This window comes from Babylonia areolata, chromosome 1 (assembly GCF_041734735.1).
Source record: "Babylonia areolata isolate BAREFJ2019XMU chromosome 1, ASM4173473v1, whole genome shotgun sequence".
Taxonomy (NCBI): domain Eukaryota; kingdom Metazoa; phylum Mollusca; class Gastropoda; order Neogastropoda; family Buccinidae; genus Babylonia; species Babylonia areolata.
Window position 1 is genome coordinate 42842812 of NC_134876.1, and position 17500 is coordinate 42860311.

The following is a 17500-nucleotide window of genomic DNA, read 5'->3' on the forward strand; positions in this document are numbered from 1 at the left end:
TTGTGTCTCGTTTCGGAGGGTAAAGATTTGTCATTGCTTTGTGTCTCGTTTCGGAGGGTGAAGATTTGTCATTGCTTTGTGGGTAAAGATTTGTCATTGCTTTGTGTTTCGTTTTGGAGGGTGAAGATTTGTCATTGCTTTGTGTTTCGTTTCGGAGGGTAAAGATTTGTCATTGCTTTGTGTTTCGTTTCGGAGGGTAAAGATTTGTCATTGCTTTGTGGGTAAAGATTTGTCATTGCTTTGTGTTTCGTTTTGGAGGGTGAAGATTTGTCATAGGTTTGTGAATCGTTTTGGAGAGAGTGAAGGTTTGTCATAGCTCTGCGTTTCGTTTCAGAGGTTGAAGATTTGTCATAGCTTTGTGTTTCGTTTCGGAGGGTGAAGATTTGTCATTGCTTTGTGTTTCGTTTCGGAGGGTGAAGATTTGTCATAGCTTTGTGTTTCGTTTCGGAGGGTGAAGATTTGTCATAGTTTTGTGTTTCGTTTCGGAGGGTGAAGATTTGTCATTGCTTTGTGTTTCGTTTCGGAGGGTGAAGATTTGTCATCAATTTGTGTTTCGTTTTGGAGGGTGAAGATTTGTCATAGCTTTGTGTTTCGTTTCGGAGGGTAAAGATTTGTCATTGCTTTGTGTTTCGTTTTGGAGGGTGAAGATTTGTCATAGGCCCGTGAATCGTTTTGAAGAGAGAGTGAAGGTTTGTCATAGCTCTGTGTTTCGTTTCGGAGGGTGAAGATTTGTCATTGCTTTGTGTTTCGTTTCGGAGGATGAAGATTTGTCATAGCTTTGTGTTTCGTTTCGGAGGGTGAAGATTTGTCATTGCTTTGTGTTTCGTTTCGGAGGGTGAAGATTTGTCATCAATTTGTGTTTCGTTTTGGAGGGTGAAGATTTGTCATTGCTTTGTGTTTCGTTTCGGAGGGTAAAGATTTGTCATTGCTTTGTGTTTCGTTTTGGAGGGTGAAGATTTGTCATAGGCTCGTGAATCGTTTTGAAGAGACAGTGAAGGTTTGTCATAGCTCTGTGTTTCGTTTCGGAGGGTGACGATTTGTCATTGCTTTGTGTTTCGTTTCGGAGGATGAAGATTTGTCATTGCTTTGTGTTTCGTTTCGGAGGGTAAAGATTTGTCATTGCTTTGTGGGTAAAGGTTTGTCATAGTTTTGTGTTTCGTTTCGGAGGGTGATGATTTGTCATTGCTTTGTGTTTCGTCTCGGAGGGTAAAGATTTGTCATTGCTTTGTGGGTAAAGGTTTGTCATTGTTTTGTATTTCGTTTCGGAGGGTGAAGATTTGTCATAGGTTCGTGATTCGTTTTGGAGAGAGTGCAGATTTGTGATAGCTTTATCATTCGTCAAACACTGAACTCTGACACCAATTCGACACACCGTATGCACACATACAGAGAGGGAGACAGGTCTGTGTTGAAGGATAAATGTATTGCTGTACTTCACCACCACGCACTAACAGAAGTATCAGTCATAATCAAAGGCCGACTCCGATCAGTGATCAAACGACAATGCTTGGAATGGGATATATTCTTCTGTGTGTACATAGATATATAGATAGATGTGTGTGTGTATGTGTGTGTGTGTGTGTGTGTGTGTGTGTGTGTGTGTGTGTACGCACAACGACGAAGCAACCGACGCACCGACAAACGCCTGTGACTGGAGCTCAGTAGGGATTCAATGCGATTCCGTTTGGAGAGTGAACATTTGTCATAGCTTTGTGTTCGTTTTGAGGACTGAAGTATGTTGTTACAGCTTTGTCATTCCCTTTGGAGAGTGAACATTTGTCATAGCTTTGTGGTTCGTTTTGAGGACTGAAGTATGTTGTTACAGCTTTGTCATTCCCTTTGGAGAGTGAACATTTGTCATAGCTTTGTGGTTCGTTTTGAGGACTGAAGTATGTTGTTACAGCTTTGTGATTCCCTTTGGAGAATGAACATTTGTCATAGTCTTGTGGTTCTTTGAGAGAGTGATAGATTGTCATTGTTTTGTGCCTCGTTTTTTTGATAGAGTGAAGATTGATTTTGTCACAGCTTGGAGACGCAACTCTGACAGCAGTCAATGACCTGGGAAAGGTGGGGGCGGGGGGTTCAGGGGAGTAGGGGATGGGCGGTGTATCCCGTTCTGTGGAACTTCTCAGTCTCCTCCTCCTCCTCCTCCATCTCCTCCTTCTCATCCTTCTCCTCCTCTTCCTTCTCCTACCCCCTCTCCTCTCTCTCTCTCTCTCTCTCTCTGTCTCTCTCTCTCTTTACTAGAAATGTTACAGAAAGTGTCCACGGAACCGTTTTCTTTCAGCTTCGCCAGTGGCTGGCCTCCTTCTCGTGCCCTCTTCCGGTGTGACAGCCTCAGACTACCCCTGGCTAGTTTTACCCCGGTGTTATTGAGGGCCAGTCTGGAATGACTCTCGGGGTCATTTGTAGCTAGTCAAGATCGACCACTCTCTCCTCCTCCAAGTTGTAAATTATCCCCCTTCCAACGGGTTTTGTCAAGCAGTTGAAAAAGGAAAGGGGGTCGTCGTTCTGGACTAGCCTTTACTGATCCACACCGTCTTTCCCCTCTCCGTTATAACTAAACGAAAGCAAAGGAGAGGAGGGTCTTCTTTTATAGCCAGAATGGACTCTAGATGGGTCAAATGCATTTCAAGCTAGCCCAGAATGACCCCCATATCCAGCAGGAGGGGGTAAAATCATTCTAGGGTTTTAGTTCTGACTAGTTGAAGTTTACCCCCCGGGGGATCATTCCAGTGCTAGTGGGGTTCATCTTGCCTGGCCAGATTTGACCCCGGGGTGAACCCAAAGGATGGGGTGGAGGGGGGGGGGGAGTAAGCAAGGCGCTACACCAGGGCGGTCTATTTTGTACTGAACGTGCCACCACAATTTGCACTGTTGATGATGTTTCCATCATCATCTTTGTGTGACGAATATGGTGATGGTGACGCAGGTGTGACGACGGTATACGCATCGACAGCGTATTTCAGAAACATACAGCTACTGTTGCTGCTTGTGCGTCGGCTGTTACTACTGCTGCTGCTGCTGCTGCTGCTGCTGATGATGATGATGATGATGATGATAATGATGATGCCACAGTTTTAGCAGCAGCAACACCAGCAGTACTATCATCATCATCCTCCTCGACATTATTATTATCATCATTATTATTGGTGGTGATGGTGGTGATGTGACGTTATAATGCATTCAGCTTATTCTCTCTCTCTCTCTCTCTCTCTGTCTCTCTGTCTGTCTCCAGGAAACCACACAGGAGCATCCGGAAGACTCCCACACACCAAGTCGTCGCCGCCCACAGGGGATTTAATCAGCAACAAGCTGCGATCCATTCTCTTGGCGGATATTATTAACTGCAAAACATCGTGGGCAAAGACTGAAACCGAACCGACCTTCCTGGGACAGCTGTGAACACGGAACTTTTGTCTCTTCACTGTGGGTGTCCGGGAAGACAGACGAAGGAAGCCAGAGTCAGACTCCACACTAACAGTTCACGGTGGGACAGAGATGGCCATCGTGTCTGTGGCTTCACGGACTTTGTGTCGTGTTTCTTAGGGCTTTGAGGTTGTTGGGGTTTTTTTATGGCGATCGTCACGTGCTGTGTATTTGTTGTGATTCAGCTTGTGTGGTGTTCGCTGGCAAAGGATGAGCAAAATGACTGATGGATCCATATACACACACGCACGTGTCAACGACCCTTTGTGCTACGACGCGAGCCGTGGTTGAATCCCTGTTGTGGGGATTGTGTAGGCGACTTATTGATCTGATATAGGTGTGAGAACGAGTATTTCAGTCCGTGGGTGATGCATGAACCCGTTTGTAAATAACCAGCTATCTTAGTCTGTGAATGGTTAAAAACAATTAAGTCTGTGAGTGGCAAAGAACCGCTTAATAAGTGAGATACTTTTTTTCAGTCTGAGAGTGACAAAGACTGTCTTCGTCTGCGAGTGACAATTTCGTTACCTGAGACTGACAGAGTATCGTTGTCTGCAAGTGACAGTTTATCTAGTCTTTGAGAGAATAATCTATGAGCGACAAAGAAATATTTGTACGTTACAGACATTGCATAGACTGTGAGGGGCAAAGAAATCTTTGTGAAGGCTTGTAACTGAGACTTAGAGTGTGTGAAGGCTTGTAACTGAGACTTAGAGTGTGTGAAGGCTTGTAACTGAGACTTAGAGTGGCAAACAATATCTTATTGACAAAGAAACTACAGTTTATACTTGAAAAAGAATGATTTAGTTTGTGCATGGCAAATGTAAATTATAGTGTGTGAACTACGAAAGAATCAGCTGAATAGTGGTTGACAAAAGAAAGACGTTAAAAAACTAGTCGCATATGAAACTACAAAAACAAAACTATGACTCGTATACCACAGACGACGACTGTGTGTAGCGAACCTTGAATGTATGCAAGCTGCCTCTTGGCGGAAAAGGTAGTGCTGTGCTCAGAGGGACAGGGAAACAAAAACTAACCCCCCCACCACCCACCACCCACCACCCTCCACCCACCCCCACTGCCACAAGACTCGAACCTCTACTGCCCCGACACTACCGCCCACCTACCCCTTAACTACCAACGAAGGTTCAGGATGACGACCACCTTCATCCCACCCACCGCCCTTGGCGGCAGCAGCAGCAGCAGCAGAAACACGCAGCTTGGCTACAGGGACAGCACCGGTACCGGTACCGAGCTGACCACGTTGGTGGTGGACGTCACCACTGCTGCCAGCGACCTGGGGGACACCAACGTGACAACAGGGGGCAACAGCACCGTGATGATGCCTCTGGAGGTGGAGTTCTACAAGGTACGGGAAGGACTGACTACATTCACCACTGTCTGTCTGTCTGTCTGTCTGTGTGTTGAACATGTGTGTTGGCTGATGAGCAATTGATACTTGTCCAGGGTAACTGCAATGGTGATTTTGTGTTGTGGGGTGTGGGTTGTCGGGGCGTGCGAGGCGGTGTTGGGGGTGTGTGAAGGTTGAATGGTGCTGTATGTGTGTTTCTGAGTTTGTGTTGTCTTTGTCCGTCTTTGTGTGTACGTGTGTGTGTGTGTGTATGTGTGTACGTGTGTGTGTGTGCGTGTGTGTGTGAGAGAGAGAGAGAGTTCGTGTCTGTCTGTCTGTGTGTATGTCTGTGTCTTTGTATCTGTGTGTCAATGTCCTGTCTGCCTGGCTGTATCCCTGCCTGTCTGTCCCTCACAGTCTCTGTCCCTCACAGTCTGTCTCTCACAGTCTCTGTCCCTCACAGTCTCTGTCTCTCACAGTCTCTGTCTCTCACAGTCTCTGTCCCTCACAGTCTCTGTTTTTCTCACAGTCCCTGTCCCTCACAGTCTCTGTCTCTCACAGTCTCTGTTTCTCTCACAGTCTCTGTCCCTCACAGTCTCTGTCTCTCACAGTCTCTGTCCCTCACAGTCTGTCTCTCACAGTCTCTGTCTCTCACAGTCTCTGTCCCTCACAGTCTCTGTCTCTCACAGTCTCTGTCCCTCACAGTCTGTCTGTCACAGTCTCTGTCCCTCACAGTCTCTGTCCCTCACAGTCTCTGTCTCTCACAGTCTCTGTCTCTCACAGTCTCTGTCCCTCACAGTCTGTCTGTCACAGTCTCTGTCCCTCACAGTCTCTGTCTGTCTCTCACAGTCTGTCTGTCACAGTCTCTGTCCCTCACAGTCTCTGTCCCTCACAGTCTCTGTCTCTCACAGTCTCTGTCTCTCACAGTCTCTGTCCCTCACAGTCTGTCTGTCACAGTCTCTGTCTCTCACAGTCTCTGTCTCTCACAGTCTCTGTCCCTCACAGTCTCTGTCCCTCACAGTCTCTGTCTCTCACAGTCTCTGTCTCTCACAGTCTCTGTCCCTCACAGTCTCTGTCTCTCACAGTCTCTGTCCCTCACAGTCTCTCACAGTCTCTGTCCCTCACAGTCTCTGTCCCTCACAGTCTCTGTCTCTCACAGTCTCTGTCCCTCACAGTCTCTGTCCCTCACAGTCTGTCTCTCACAGTCTCTGTCTCTCACAGTCTCTGTCTCTCACAGTCTCTGTCCCTCACAGTCTCTGTCTCTCACAGTCTCTGTTTTTCTCTTTGTGTGTCCCTTTCTCCACGCTTGCTCTCTGTCTCTGCCTCTCCCCTACCCCCTGCCCGCCCCCCCCCCCCCCCCACCCCCCATCTCTCTTTTCTCTCTCTGCCTTTGTCTCTGCCTGTGTCTGTCTTCCTCTCTTTCTTTGTCTGTCTGTCTGTCTCCCTCTCTCTATCTCTCTGTATTTTCATGTCTGCCTGCCTGTCTGTCCTTCTCTACCTCTCTCTCGCTCGCTCTTTCTCTTTCACTCTTCTCTCTCTCTCTCTCTTTCTCTCCTCCTTCTTTCTGTCTATCCCTCTCTCTCTATGTTTGTATATGCGTGGGAGGAGGGGGGGGGGGGCGTCGGTGTACGTGCTTCTGCATTTGCGGCCGTGATAGTGTGTATGCAAAAGTGTATCAGTTGGTACATACCAACCGGTTTGCCTATTGGGTGAATCAACACACCGCAAAGGCTTCTATCCCCCCTCTCTCTATCTCTCTCTCTCTCTCTCTCTCTCTCTCTGTCTCTATCTATCTGTCTCTCTGTCTCTCCCTCTGTGCCTCTCCTCTCTCTCTGTGCCTGTCCACTCTCTCTCTCCCTCTGTCTCTCTCTCACTCTCTTTCTCTCTGCGCCTGTCCTCTCTCTCTCCCTCTGTGCCTGTCTTCTCTCTCTCTCTCTCTCTCTCTCTCTCTCTCTCTCTCTGTGTCTCTCTCTCTCTCTGCTGGCTTTGCATAAAAGGGTGAAAATTCTGCGAAAGTTAAAAAAACAACAACGGCCTTTGTAATTTAATTAGATTCCACGCACAGGATCTTGGGTTCATATTATGATTATAATCATAACGTCCGCAAAGACTAGCACCCACACCATAAGCCAAACCATTGACTGTCGGGAGGTCGAAGAATGATTATCACCGCCGATAAGGGACCCCAGGCTTCTTTGCTTCTTAAAAAGAAAAAGATGTTGATTAACCCACTGACGGGCGCAATAGCCGAGTGGTTAAAGCGTTGGACTGTCAATCTGAGGGTCCCGGGTTCGAATCACGGTGACGGCGCCTGGTGGGTAAAGGGTGGAGATTTTTACGATCTCCCAGGTCAACATATGTGCAGACCTGCTAGTGCCTGAACCCCCTTCGTGTGTATATGCAAGCAGAAGATCAAATACGCACGTTAAAGATCCTGTAATCCATGTCAGCGTTCGGTGGGTTATGGAAACAAGAACATACCCAGCATGCACACCCCCGAAAACGGAGTATGGCTGCCTACATGGCGGGGGTAAAAACGGTCATACACGTAAAAGCCCACTCGTGTGCATACGAGTGAACGCAGAAGAAGAAGAAGAAGATTAACCCACGAGGCCACCAGTCCACACGCAGTGAAGCAGGGAATGGGAACTGCGCAGTGTCAGCTTCACCAGTTCCAGACTCGCTCGTGTACACAGCAGTTAGCAGCGCTCTTAAAATAAATCGGAATTCAAGCTCTTTTTTGGCAGTCCGTTCTTGTTACAGTTATTCTGGATGGTTTCGGATGATTTTGTGGGGAGGGTGTTTTTCGCGTACAGTGCTTGAGAAATGTGTTTTGAAGTTGTATATTTCTTCTTCTTCTTCTTCTTCTTCTTCTTCTTCTTTGTTCTTTGGCTGCAACTCCTACGTTCACTCATACACGAGTGGGCCTTTACGTGCAAGACCGTTTTTTTTTTTACCCCGCCATATAGGCAGCCATACTCCGTTTTCGGGGGTGTGCATGCTGGGTATGTTCTTGTTTCCATAACCCACCGAACGCTGACATGGATTACAGGATTTTTAACGTGCATATTTGATCGTCTGCTTGCGTATACACACGAAGGAGGTTCAGGCACTAACAGGTCTGTACATATTTTGACCTGGGAGATCGGAAAAATCTCCACCCTTTACCAACATGGCGCCGTTACCGAGATTCGAAGCCGGGACCCTCAGATTGAAAGTCCAACGCTTTAACCACTCGGCTATTGCGCCCGCGTTTAGTAAATTTAAGAGTCAGATCTTTTTCTCTTTGTCCTTACTTCTTGTCAGATTTATTTTGCTTTTCCTTCTCTGTCTGCTTCTATGTGTCTTCACCGCTCTCTCTCTCTCTCTCTCTCTCTCTCTCTCTCTCTCTCTCTCTCTCTCTCTCTCTCTCTCTCTCTCTCTCTCTCTCTCGTTATCCATACTGAATTTTCTCCATTTGCTTTTTTCTTGTTTCTTTCTGTCTCTGTCTGTCTGTCTGTCTCTGTTTCTCTCACTCACTCTCTCTCTCTCTCTCTCTCTCTCTCTCTCTCTCTCTCTCTCTCTGTCTACCTCTTCTTCTCATACCAATACACATGCTATTATTACACATCACCTCTCGCTGCCTTCACATCTTTGAGTAACGTCCGACACGACAACAAAATACGATAATCAAAGCTTCAGGTAAAGAAAGAAAAGAGCAGAACTCTGAACAAAGAAATCCAACAACAACAACAACAAAATGCTGACCACAACAAAGGAGAGGGAACAAAGAGCGGGAACAACAAAACAAACCTCACGGAATAGAAAGCCTGTCCGGAAGAGAGAGAAGGAAAAACACACAACTGTTTGTAACACGAGGAGAAAAAAAAACAAACAAACAAAAAACAAAACACGAAAGCAATGATAAAAACTCGATCATTTCCTATTCGTTCTGTCATGTGGAAGAGCAGGCACCGCATGATTGTCGACACGTCAGAAGTCCCAGAGTCCAGAGTGCATTTTGCATTGAAAAGCAGACAAACAAACACTGCGAACAAAAGAGAATAGCAGACAAACAAAAAAGGGAAAGAAAGAAACAGAAAGGAGCCAAGAGAGAACTACAAAATGATATAGATACCTCCTCCCTCGCCCCCCATACTTCCACACACACACACACACACACACACACACACACACACACACACACACACACACCCTCCTACTTCCACACCCCCTCTCGCCTTATTTCTCATCCTCTTTACCTTCTCGTTTGTCCTCGATTTTCTTTTCCTTCGTCTTTCTCATCTTCTGCTTCGTCTGTTCTTCCCTTGTCTTTTTCATGATTATCACTCTCTTCCCATTCTCTTCTTTATGTCTCAGCCTCGTCCTTTTTCTCCTCCCCCTCTCTCTCTCTCTCTCTCTCTCTCTCTCTCTCTCTCTCTCTCTCTCTCTCTCTCTCTCTCTTCCTCTTCCACTTCCTTCTCGCTCCCTTCCCTTCCCTCTTCCTTTTCCTTGCAGCAGCAGCATTCTCTGTCAAAAATGCGAGAACAAATCTGCCCCATCCAATCTGTGTGACTGCCTTTTCCTCTACACCTACACCCCCATCTCGCTGTCTTCGATCAGCTCCAGACTCGCTTTTGTTTCCGTGTTCCCAAAGTTAAACAAAACTCTTGCCGCCACTCGTTCTCTGTTCCTTGGCCTTCTACTTGGAACGAGCACTCTCCCCCCCCCCCCACCCCCCCCCCCCCCCCACACACACACACACACCCGCCTCTCTCTCTCCCCGCTCTCTCTCTCTCTCTCCCTCTCCCTCTCTCTCTCTCTCCCCTCTCTCTCTGTCCCTCTCTCTCTCGCTCTTTCTCCCTCTCCCTCTCTCTCCCTCTCTCTCTCCCCCCTCTCTCTCTCCCCTCTCTCTCTCCCTCTCTCTCTCCATCTCCCTGTCTCCATCTCCCTCCCTCTCCCTCTCTCCCTCTCCATCCCTCTCTCTTTCCATCTCCCTCACTCTCTATCCCCCTCTCTCCCTCCCCCTTTCTCTCTCGCTCTCTTTCTCCCTCTCTCTCCCTCCCCCAATCTCTCTCCCTCTCCCTCTCCCATCTCTCTCTCTCCCTCCCGCATCTCTCTCTCTCTTGCTCTCTCTCTCTCCCTCTCTCTCTCTCCCTCTCCCCCTCTCTCTCGCTCTCTCTCTCGCTCTCTCTCTCCTTCTCTCTCTCTCCCTCTCCCCCCTCTCTCTCTCTGTCTCTCTCTCCCTCTCTCTCTCCCTCTCCCCCTCTCCCCCCTCTCTCTGTTGCTCTCCCTCTCCCTCTCCCCCTCTCTCTCTCGCTCTCTTTCTCTCTCTCTCTCTCCCTCTCTCTTCCCCACTCTCTCCCTCTCCCCTCACTCTCTCTCTCCCTCCCCCTCTCTCTCTGTCGCTCTCTCTCTCTCCCTCTCTCTCCCTCTCCCTCTTTCTCTCCCTCTCTCTCTCTCTCTCGCTCTCTCTCCCTCTTTCTCTCTCCCTCTCTCCCCCCCTCTCTCTCTCTCTGTCAAATCTCTCTGCACACTCTTCTTTCATGACTGGCCGTGAACCTCACCTCTTTCTAAAGTAATCCACCTCATCCACCCCTCGTTCCCTCTGTCGCTCTGTATGCAGACTCTCTGGCCTTCAACTGTGTGGAAGCGCTTTGGCTTGTCTCTACACACGATTCCGCGCTGTATCATTATATTGATTATCACTTTCATCATCATCATCATCATCATCATCATCATCACCATCATCAATATCATTATAATTAGTATATTATTATTATCATCATTATTAGTATTATTACTATTATTATCGGTATTAGTATTATCATCATCATCTCTCATTATTAGTATTATTATTATCATCATTATTATTATAATCATTAGTAGGTAATGGTGGTGGTTGTGGTGGTGTCGCTGTTGCTGTAGCTGTTGCTGTTACCGTTATCATTATTCATTGCTAGTTTTCAATGAGATTATCTCTGTGTGTGTGTGTGTGTGTGTGTGTGTGTGTGTGTGTGTGTTTCATACCAAGCCCCCTTTCTTTGGAATTAACTTCCACAGCCTCTCCGTCACTCAGTTGCAATCTTTCAAATCCAGTCTGAAGACCCACCTTTTCCCCCTCCTGAATAATTATCAACAGCTCATCTCTTTCCAGTATGAACTAAAATGACAATTAGTCCGTGAGTTAGTTTTGATAGTTTCAGAATTTGTTGGTGGTTGTTGTTGTTTTTTTGTGTGTGTTTGTTTTGGTTTTGGTTTTTTGTTTGTTTGTTTGTTTTTGGTGTGTGTGTGTGTGTGTGTACTGTTTACGATTGTGTGCTATGATTTGTGTGTGTGCGTGCGCGTGTGCTTGTGTGTATAGTGTGTGTGGGGGGGGGTGAATAATTTTTGATAATATTTGGTATCTCGTGTTTAATTTTTCCTTTTTGATATTTAAACATGTGTTCTATTTGTAAACGCCTTGAGCGTGTTTTCAAAATTAGGCATAAATGCACATGATAATAATGATAATGTGTGTGTGTGTGGTGACCAGGACGCACAGATGGGGTTCCTGGTGGTCCTGTTCCTGGTGATTGTGCTGGGCAATGCCATCGTGCTGGCCGCCATTTGCATGTCACGTGAGCGCCGAAAGTCCCGGATGAACTTCTTCATAATGCATCTGGCCATTTGCGGTGAGCACCGCTTTACTGTGTGTTGTTGCCAGTGTCGTTGTCTGTGTTGTTGTTGTAATTCTTCTTCTTCTTCTTCATCTTCTTCTTCTTCTATTTGATATGAGCACATTTCTATCGTCCCTATTTGTCAAACAGTTTCACTTTCACTTTCACAAGGAGGCGTCACTGCGTTCAGAATATTCCATATACGCTACACCACATCTGCTAGGCAGATACCTGAGAGCAGCATAACCCAACGCCCTTGTCAGGCCTTAAGCGCATGCTTATATATTTGTGTACCTATCAGAGTGGATTTCGTTTTACTTAATATTGCCAGAGGACAACATGTTTGTTGCCATGGGTTCTTTTTCAGTGCGCCAAGTGTGTGCTGCACACGGGACCTCGGTTTATCGCCTCATACGAATGATTAGATGCGCAGTTTGATTGTCCAGTCACACTTGGGAGAAAGGACGAAAGCAGGATTCGAACCCACACCCTCACGGACTCTCTGTATTGGCAGCTGAATGTCTTAACCATTCTGCCACCTCCCTCCGTGAAAGGTGTGTTGGGGAAACGGAATCACAACATTGTCTTCGTGTGATGGATTATGTGTGTGTGTGTGTTTGTGTGTGTGTTTGTGTAAGGGTGGGGTTCAGGGATTAATAGATTAATTGGTATATTATCAGAGAGACTTAAGCAGTGTTGTTGTCCTTGATGTTGGTGGTGTTTTTGTTGTTGTAGTTGTTATTCTTCTTCTTCTTCTTCTTCTTCTTTCTGACACGTGTAAATTTATATTCCCACCTAAGTACTGACAGACGATCTACGTACGTGATGAGGATGAACATGCAGGTATCTACATTCGTGCCGTTTACACACGAATTGTGTCCCTGTCGAGTTAACGTGACAAAGGCTAGTGTTCATCAGGCGCATGCATGAGGAATGAATATGGAGACGAAAGAAAATATAGGCATCCGAGCTCTGTCTCCCTGTCTCTCCGTCTCTGTCTCTGTCTGTCTGTCTCTGTCTCTCTCTGTCTGTCTGTCTCTCTCACTGTCTCTGTCTCTGTTTCTGCTTCTCTCTCTCTCTCTCTCTCTCTCTCTCTCTCTCTCTCTCTCTCCCCTCTGTCTCTCCCTCTCTCTGTCTTTCACATAATGTGTCTATCTGTCCATATCCCTATTACCCGTCGCCTTATTTGCTGCCTTTTATGTCTCTTACATTTGTGTTTAAAATTTTATCGTTACTTTTCTGTGTTAATTTCACTTGAATCATTCATGTGTAGCATTCGTGCTAGGGTTTTGTTGTTTTTCCCTTGGTGTGTGTGTGTGCGTGTGTGCGTGTGTGTGTTACTCGCTTCCGTTCCGTACAGATGTGAGCGATGTTGTGTCTCTCAGTTTGACGCTGTGTTATACTCGTACATTATACATGTATTAAGTATTCAGTATAACTACATTTATATGCGTACATGTTTGTGTGTCTCTTAGAACAACGGCAGATGTGTAAGTCGGCCAATGTGCTAATATCTTCACCATTGGAAAAAAAAAAAAAAGATTCAAATAAAGATTCTCTCTCTCTCTCTCTCTCTGTGCCTAAAAACATCATGCCCTTTTTGTGAAATGTATGCGTTGTCTATTCCTTTACATACACTAACGTGTTTCATCCTATTTTCAACCTTTTGGGATTTTCATGTACAACATGCACGCTATTGATTGGAGGTTATGGCCTGCCACATCAGCATCAGATTTGTCATCACTATTGTATATGTACAGTGATATAAGTATGCTCCTCTGTTCTCTTTATATATTTTTCACTTCAGTCGTGCGTCTTTCCTGTATTCTGTGTGGTGATTAATTTGACAGTCTTAATAACCCCTTTACTTCTTGATTTTTTGTTCTTTTCTTTTTGCAATATCTGCTATTGTACTTCTATATGATTTCTAATGTACTATAATATCATTTGATACCTAATTATGTTTATGTATGCATATGCGTACATGTATGTATGTACATGTAGACACATGCATGCATGTGTGTATAATTATGTGCATATATGTATATGCATAAGGGTGTGTGTGTTTGGGGATGAGTGTGTGCATATGTGTGTGGGTGGGTGGGTGTGAGTGTGTGACTGTGTTCCCTTTATCATATTTTTATAATGGTGATGATGGTGCGTTGATTAGTGTTATAATTATCATTAGTAGTAGGGTGGTGGTAGTAGTAGTAGTAGTAGTAGTAGTAGTATTTACCATTGTTATTATTGTTGTGTCTTATCGTTACTGTTTTTGTTGTCACAAGGACAGGTTGGAAGACTAGGCAATGCCTAAAATCTTTATCCTTGAGTAATAAAGTTTTTGAATCTCTCTCTCTCTCTCTCTCTCTCTCTCTCTCTCTCTCTCTCTCTCTATCTATCTATCTATCTATCTATCTATCTATCTATGTATCTATCTTATTCTCGTTTTCTGTCTGTCCTCCACTTCCACCTCGACTTCTTCCTTCTCCCTTCGAATCTGCTACACCTCTGAGAGAGAGAGAGAGAGAGAGAGAGAGAGAGAGAGAGAGAGAGAGAAACTGCTTGTTTCCAAAGTGTTGGCATACCTCAACAGCTGTTTTTTTGTGTGTTTTTTTGTTGTTGTTTTTTTCCAACCAGAGTTTCTTAAGCAGGGCAAAGCGAGCCAAGTTACTGCTGACAGTAGGTAATTGCGATTCACTCCATGATTGTTTCAGTCACTTGTATTGTTTTCTTTCATTTTATTACTCAGTTACTACATGATGATGATAATAATAATAATAATAATAATAATAATAATAATAATAATAATAAAAAGAACATAAAACAACTACATCTAATGAAAGACAGGAAAAAATAATTGTAGAATTACAAACTTGTGTTAGCATTTAGCAGATGTGCGATGTGCTGCACATGTGCAAAATATATATATATATATATATATATATATATATATATATGTGTGTGTGTGTGTGTGTGTGTGTGTGTGTTTTGATAAAAAAATAAAATAAAACTTGGTTATAAAGCCAAAAGTCTCCAAACACAAATGCCAAAAACATATCAGAAGTACCACCACCACCCACCCCCCACCCCCGGTAAGAGTCTTTTCCTACATAAGAATGACGTTGCAGCCCACGAACATAAAGAAGAAGTGAACCACACGTATTCCGCTACGTATGTCTGTGCGTTAAAGATCTGGCTGATGAGCAAATACTTGTCTAGGTAACTGCCGAATTACATTAAGCGGCTTTAAATGTTGGGGTTTTTTGGTTGTTTTTTTTTCTTCATAATATAGATAGATCTCAAATCACTCTGAATACTGTGTTAAACAGATCATTTTCAGTATTCCCAACTAAGAAACCAAAAGGATGTTGTTGTTTGTTTTTTGTTGTCGTTTGTTTGTTTTTCTGCAGGGCTGAATCACGATGAATGTTCTCTAGGGCAGTCTCGAGATAGACTGTACTTTTTCAGACAGTTTCGAGCCAAACGTTTCATTTATGCTTTCATTTTCAATCTATAATTTGTTTATCTTGTCTTCATAAAGCCAAAAATGGGGCATGATTGTTGTGTTTAGCAGTCTCAAAACAAACTGTTTGGTTGACATTCCGAGATGGTCATCATTTTCTGAGCCATATAAAAAGTTCTTGAGATCAGCGCAAATTATTGTGTCCAACTTCCGTGGTAATCTTGAAAATTTGATTTATTGTAATTTTTTCTTGACTGTGGCAACCTTTCGTTGAGATAATTGCCTTCTAACTGCTTTCTGTGTTAGGAAGGACGTGAAATGAGCGTGTTTTTTCTGTTTACTTTTGAAATATAGGCGTCTTCTTCTTCTTCTTCTTCGTGGGCTGCATTCGTTCAACCAAATGCACGAAAGGGCTTTTACACGTATGACCGTTTTCACCCTGCAATTTAGGCAACAGTACACCGTTTTCGAGAGTGTACATTCTCGGGCGGGCGAAGAAACCCGTTTATTTAAACTGGTTCGTCAGATCAGTAATTTGCATTAAACTGCTAGGTAAGGGAAAGAACTCCAACTTAACTTCCTTCCTCGTAGGCACGCGAAGTTTCGCTCCAAAAATCGAACGGTTAGTGTGTTTTTTTATCCGGTTTTCCGCATCGATATGGTAAAACGGCAAAGGCTTACTGCGCAGTAAGTGCTCAATGAAATTATGATGGACTCTTGCAGCGATTTCTACCCAGATAAAGATGATTTGTTTTATAATTCATCCTATAATTGTTGGGAAAGTGAAGGAGCTGAAATTAGAAACCGGCCTCGACAAAGTGGCGGACATTTCAATCATGAAGATAGCCCACAACCGTCAACATCGAAAGAAGCTAACATTTTGCTATTTCTGTTTTCTAGTTTAAAATTACAAGTAAAATATTGCATCCTTCGTCTTGAGACTTCAGCAATTTGTGTCCAAATCATATTTCAGTCATTATGTGAGGTTCGGGAGCTGTTGGTTAAGCGGTTGCTATAAATTTGTGCCTGAAGTGAAGCATCCCTTCCCGTTGATGCATCTAGGCCAAAACATGGCTGGGAGTATTGCGCAGGCAGAAGACCTTGAAGGGCTGAAAGGGTTAAAGTTTTAAACACTAAATTGTTGCGCCCGTCAACACGGTGCCTGGTTGTTGTTGGTGGTGGTGGTGATGATGATGGTGGTGGTGGTGGTAGTTGTGGAGATGGTGGTGGTGGTTGGTGGTGGTGGACGTGGTGGTGGTGGAGATGGTGGTGGTGTCATCGTCACCGTTCCATGAATCATGACTTGTGCTACAGAACAAGAGTGCACATGCATCTTCGCTGATCTCGCCATGCTTCTGCCTCTGTCCCTGTCTGTCTCTGTCTCTGACTCTGTGCGTGTCTGTCTGTCTTCGTACATACACACACAGTGATCCAGCGTAACCGTCTTCAGTGCAGCATCGACACACACAAAAAACTCCCATCGTCAAAGGCCTAGACAGGCACTGCATGTCACTAAGCTGATACCAGTTTGTACAAAGTGCAGAGAGTGAAGGAAAACCAAAGAATGAACGAAGTACTATTTTTTTTATTCTCAGAAATTAAAGTTTGTTTTCAGAAAACAAACGAATGGCTGATAACCTACAGGTCAACATGAGATAAGAAAGAAGAAGTCGACGACGACAACGACGACGAAGAAGGCACATTTGTGCACGAAGCAGCTGAACCCTTTGAAGCAGTTTTCGGGGTTTTAATTCCAAAAAACTTGCATACTTCTTTTCAGGCCTTTGATTCCGGCTTGGAGGAATGTAATCAAAAGAACCACTTTGCGCATGTGCATGCGTGTGTGTGTGTGTGTGTGTGTGTGCGCGCGATTGAACTGGCAGATTAAAGGTGATTGCGCTTCCAAATGCGTATTGCCGAAACTTGTAAGCCTCTGTCAGCTGAAGAATGACGAAAAGACAAAATAGCTTTTTCAAAAGCTGATTTATAGCTGTTTCATTTCGCCTTTCGGGCGCAATAGCCGAGAGGTTAAAGCGTTGGACTTTCAATCTGAGGGTCCCGGGTTCGAATCTCGGTAACGGCGTTTGGTAAAGGGTGGAGATTTTTCCGATCTACCAGGTCAACATGAGTGCAAAACTGCTTGTGCCTGAACTCTCTTCGTGTGTATACGCAAGCAGAAGATCAAATACGCACGTTAAAGATCCTGTAATCCATGTCAGCGTTCGGTGGGTTATGGAAACAAGAACCTACCCAGCATGCACACCCCCGAAAACGGAGTATGGCTGCCAACATGGCGGGGTGAAAACGGTCATGCGCGTGAAAGCCCACTCGTGTGCATAGGAGTGAACGTAGGAGTTGCAGCCCACGAACGAAGAAGAGTTCGCCTTTTGTTTTTTTTTTTTTTTCTGATCCTGTAGATCATGCATAGTACTGTGTATCAGGAATTCTTTTTCTGTAATAAGTGTTATGATGGAATTACCTTAATGGCAATGTGTCAGTTTTTCTTCTTATCGGTGAGACTTTCAGTATAGATTAATCTTCAGTTCGTCTGTCTCATTCGATGATCTATCAGGAAACATCACTGTAGCTTCCTGTTCTGCCCGAAAAAGCAACCTA

General features: G+C 44.8%; 1 protein-coding gene across 1 annotated transcript in view; it reads left to right on the top strand.

Annotated features, from left to right (window-relative positions):
• Positions 1 to 17500, top strand: part of LOC143282061 (cardioacceleratory peptide receptor-like) — a 205244-nt gene that overhangs the window by 73894 nt on the left and 113850 nt on the right. Inside the window, exons 2-3 of the mRNA XM_076587554.1 lie at positions 3239 to 4801; positions 11298 to 11436. Coding sequence (XP_076443669.1) covers positions 4586 to 4801; positions 11298 to 11436 — 355 coding nt within the window. The 5' untranslated portion in view covers positions 3239 to 4585. The remainder of the gene's footprint in view (positions 1 to 3238; positions 4802 to 11297; positions 11437 to 17500) is intronic.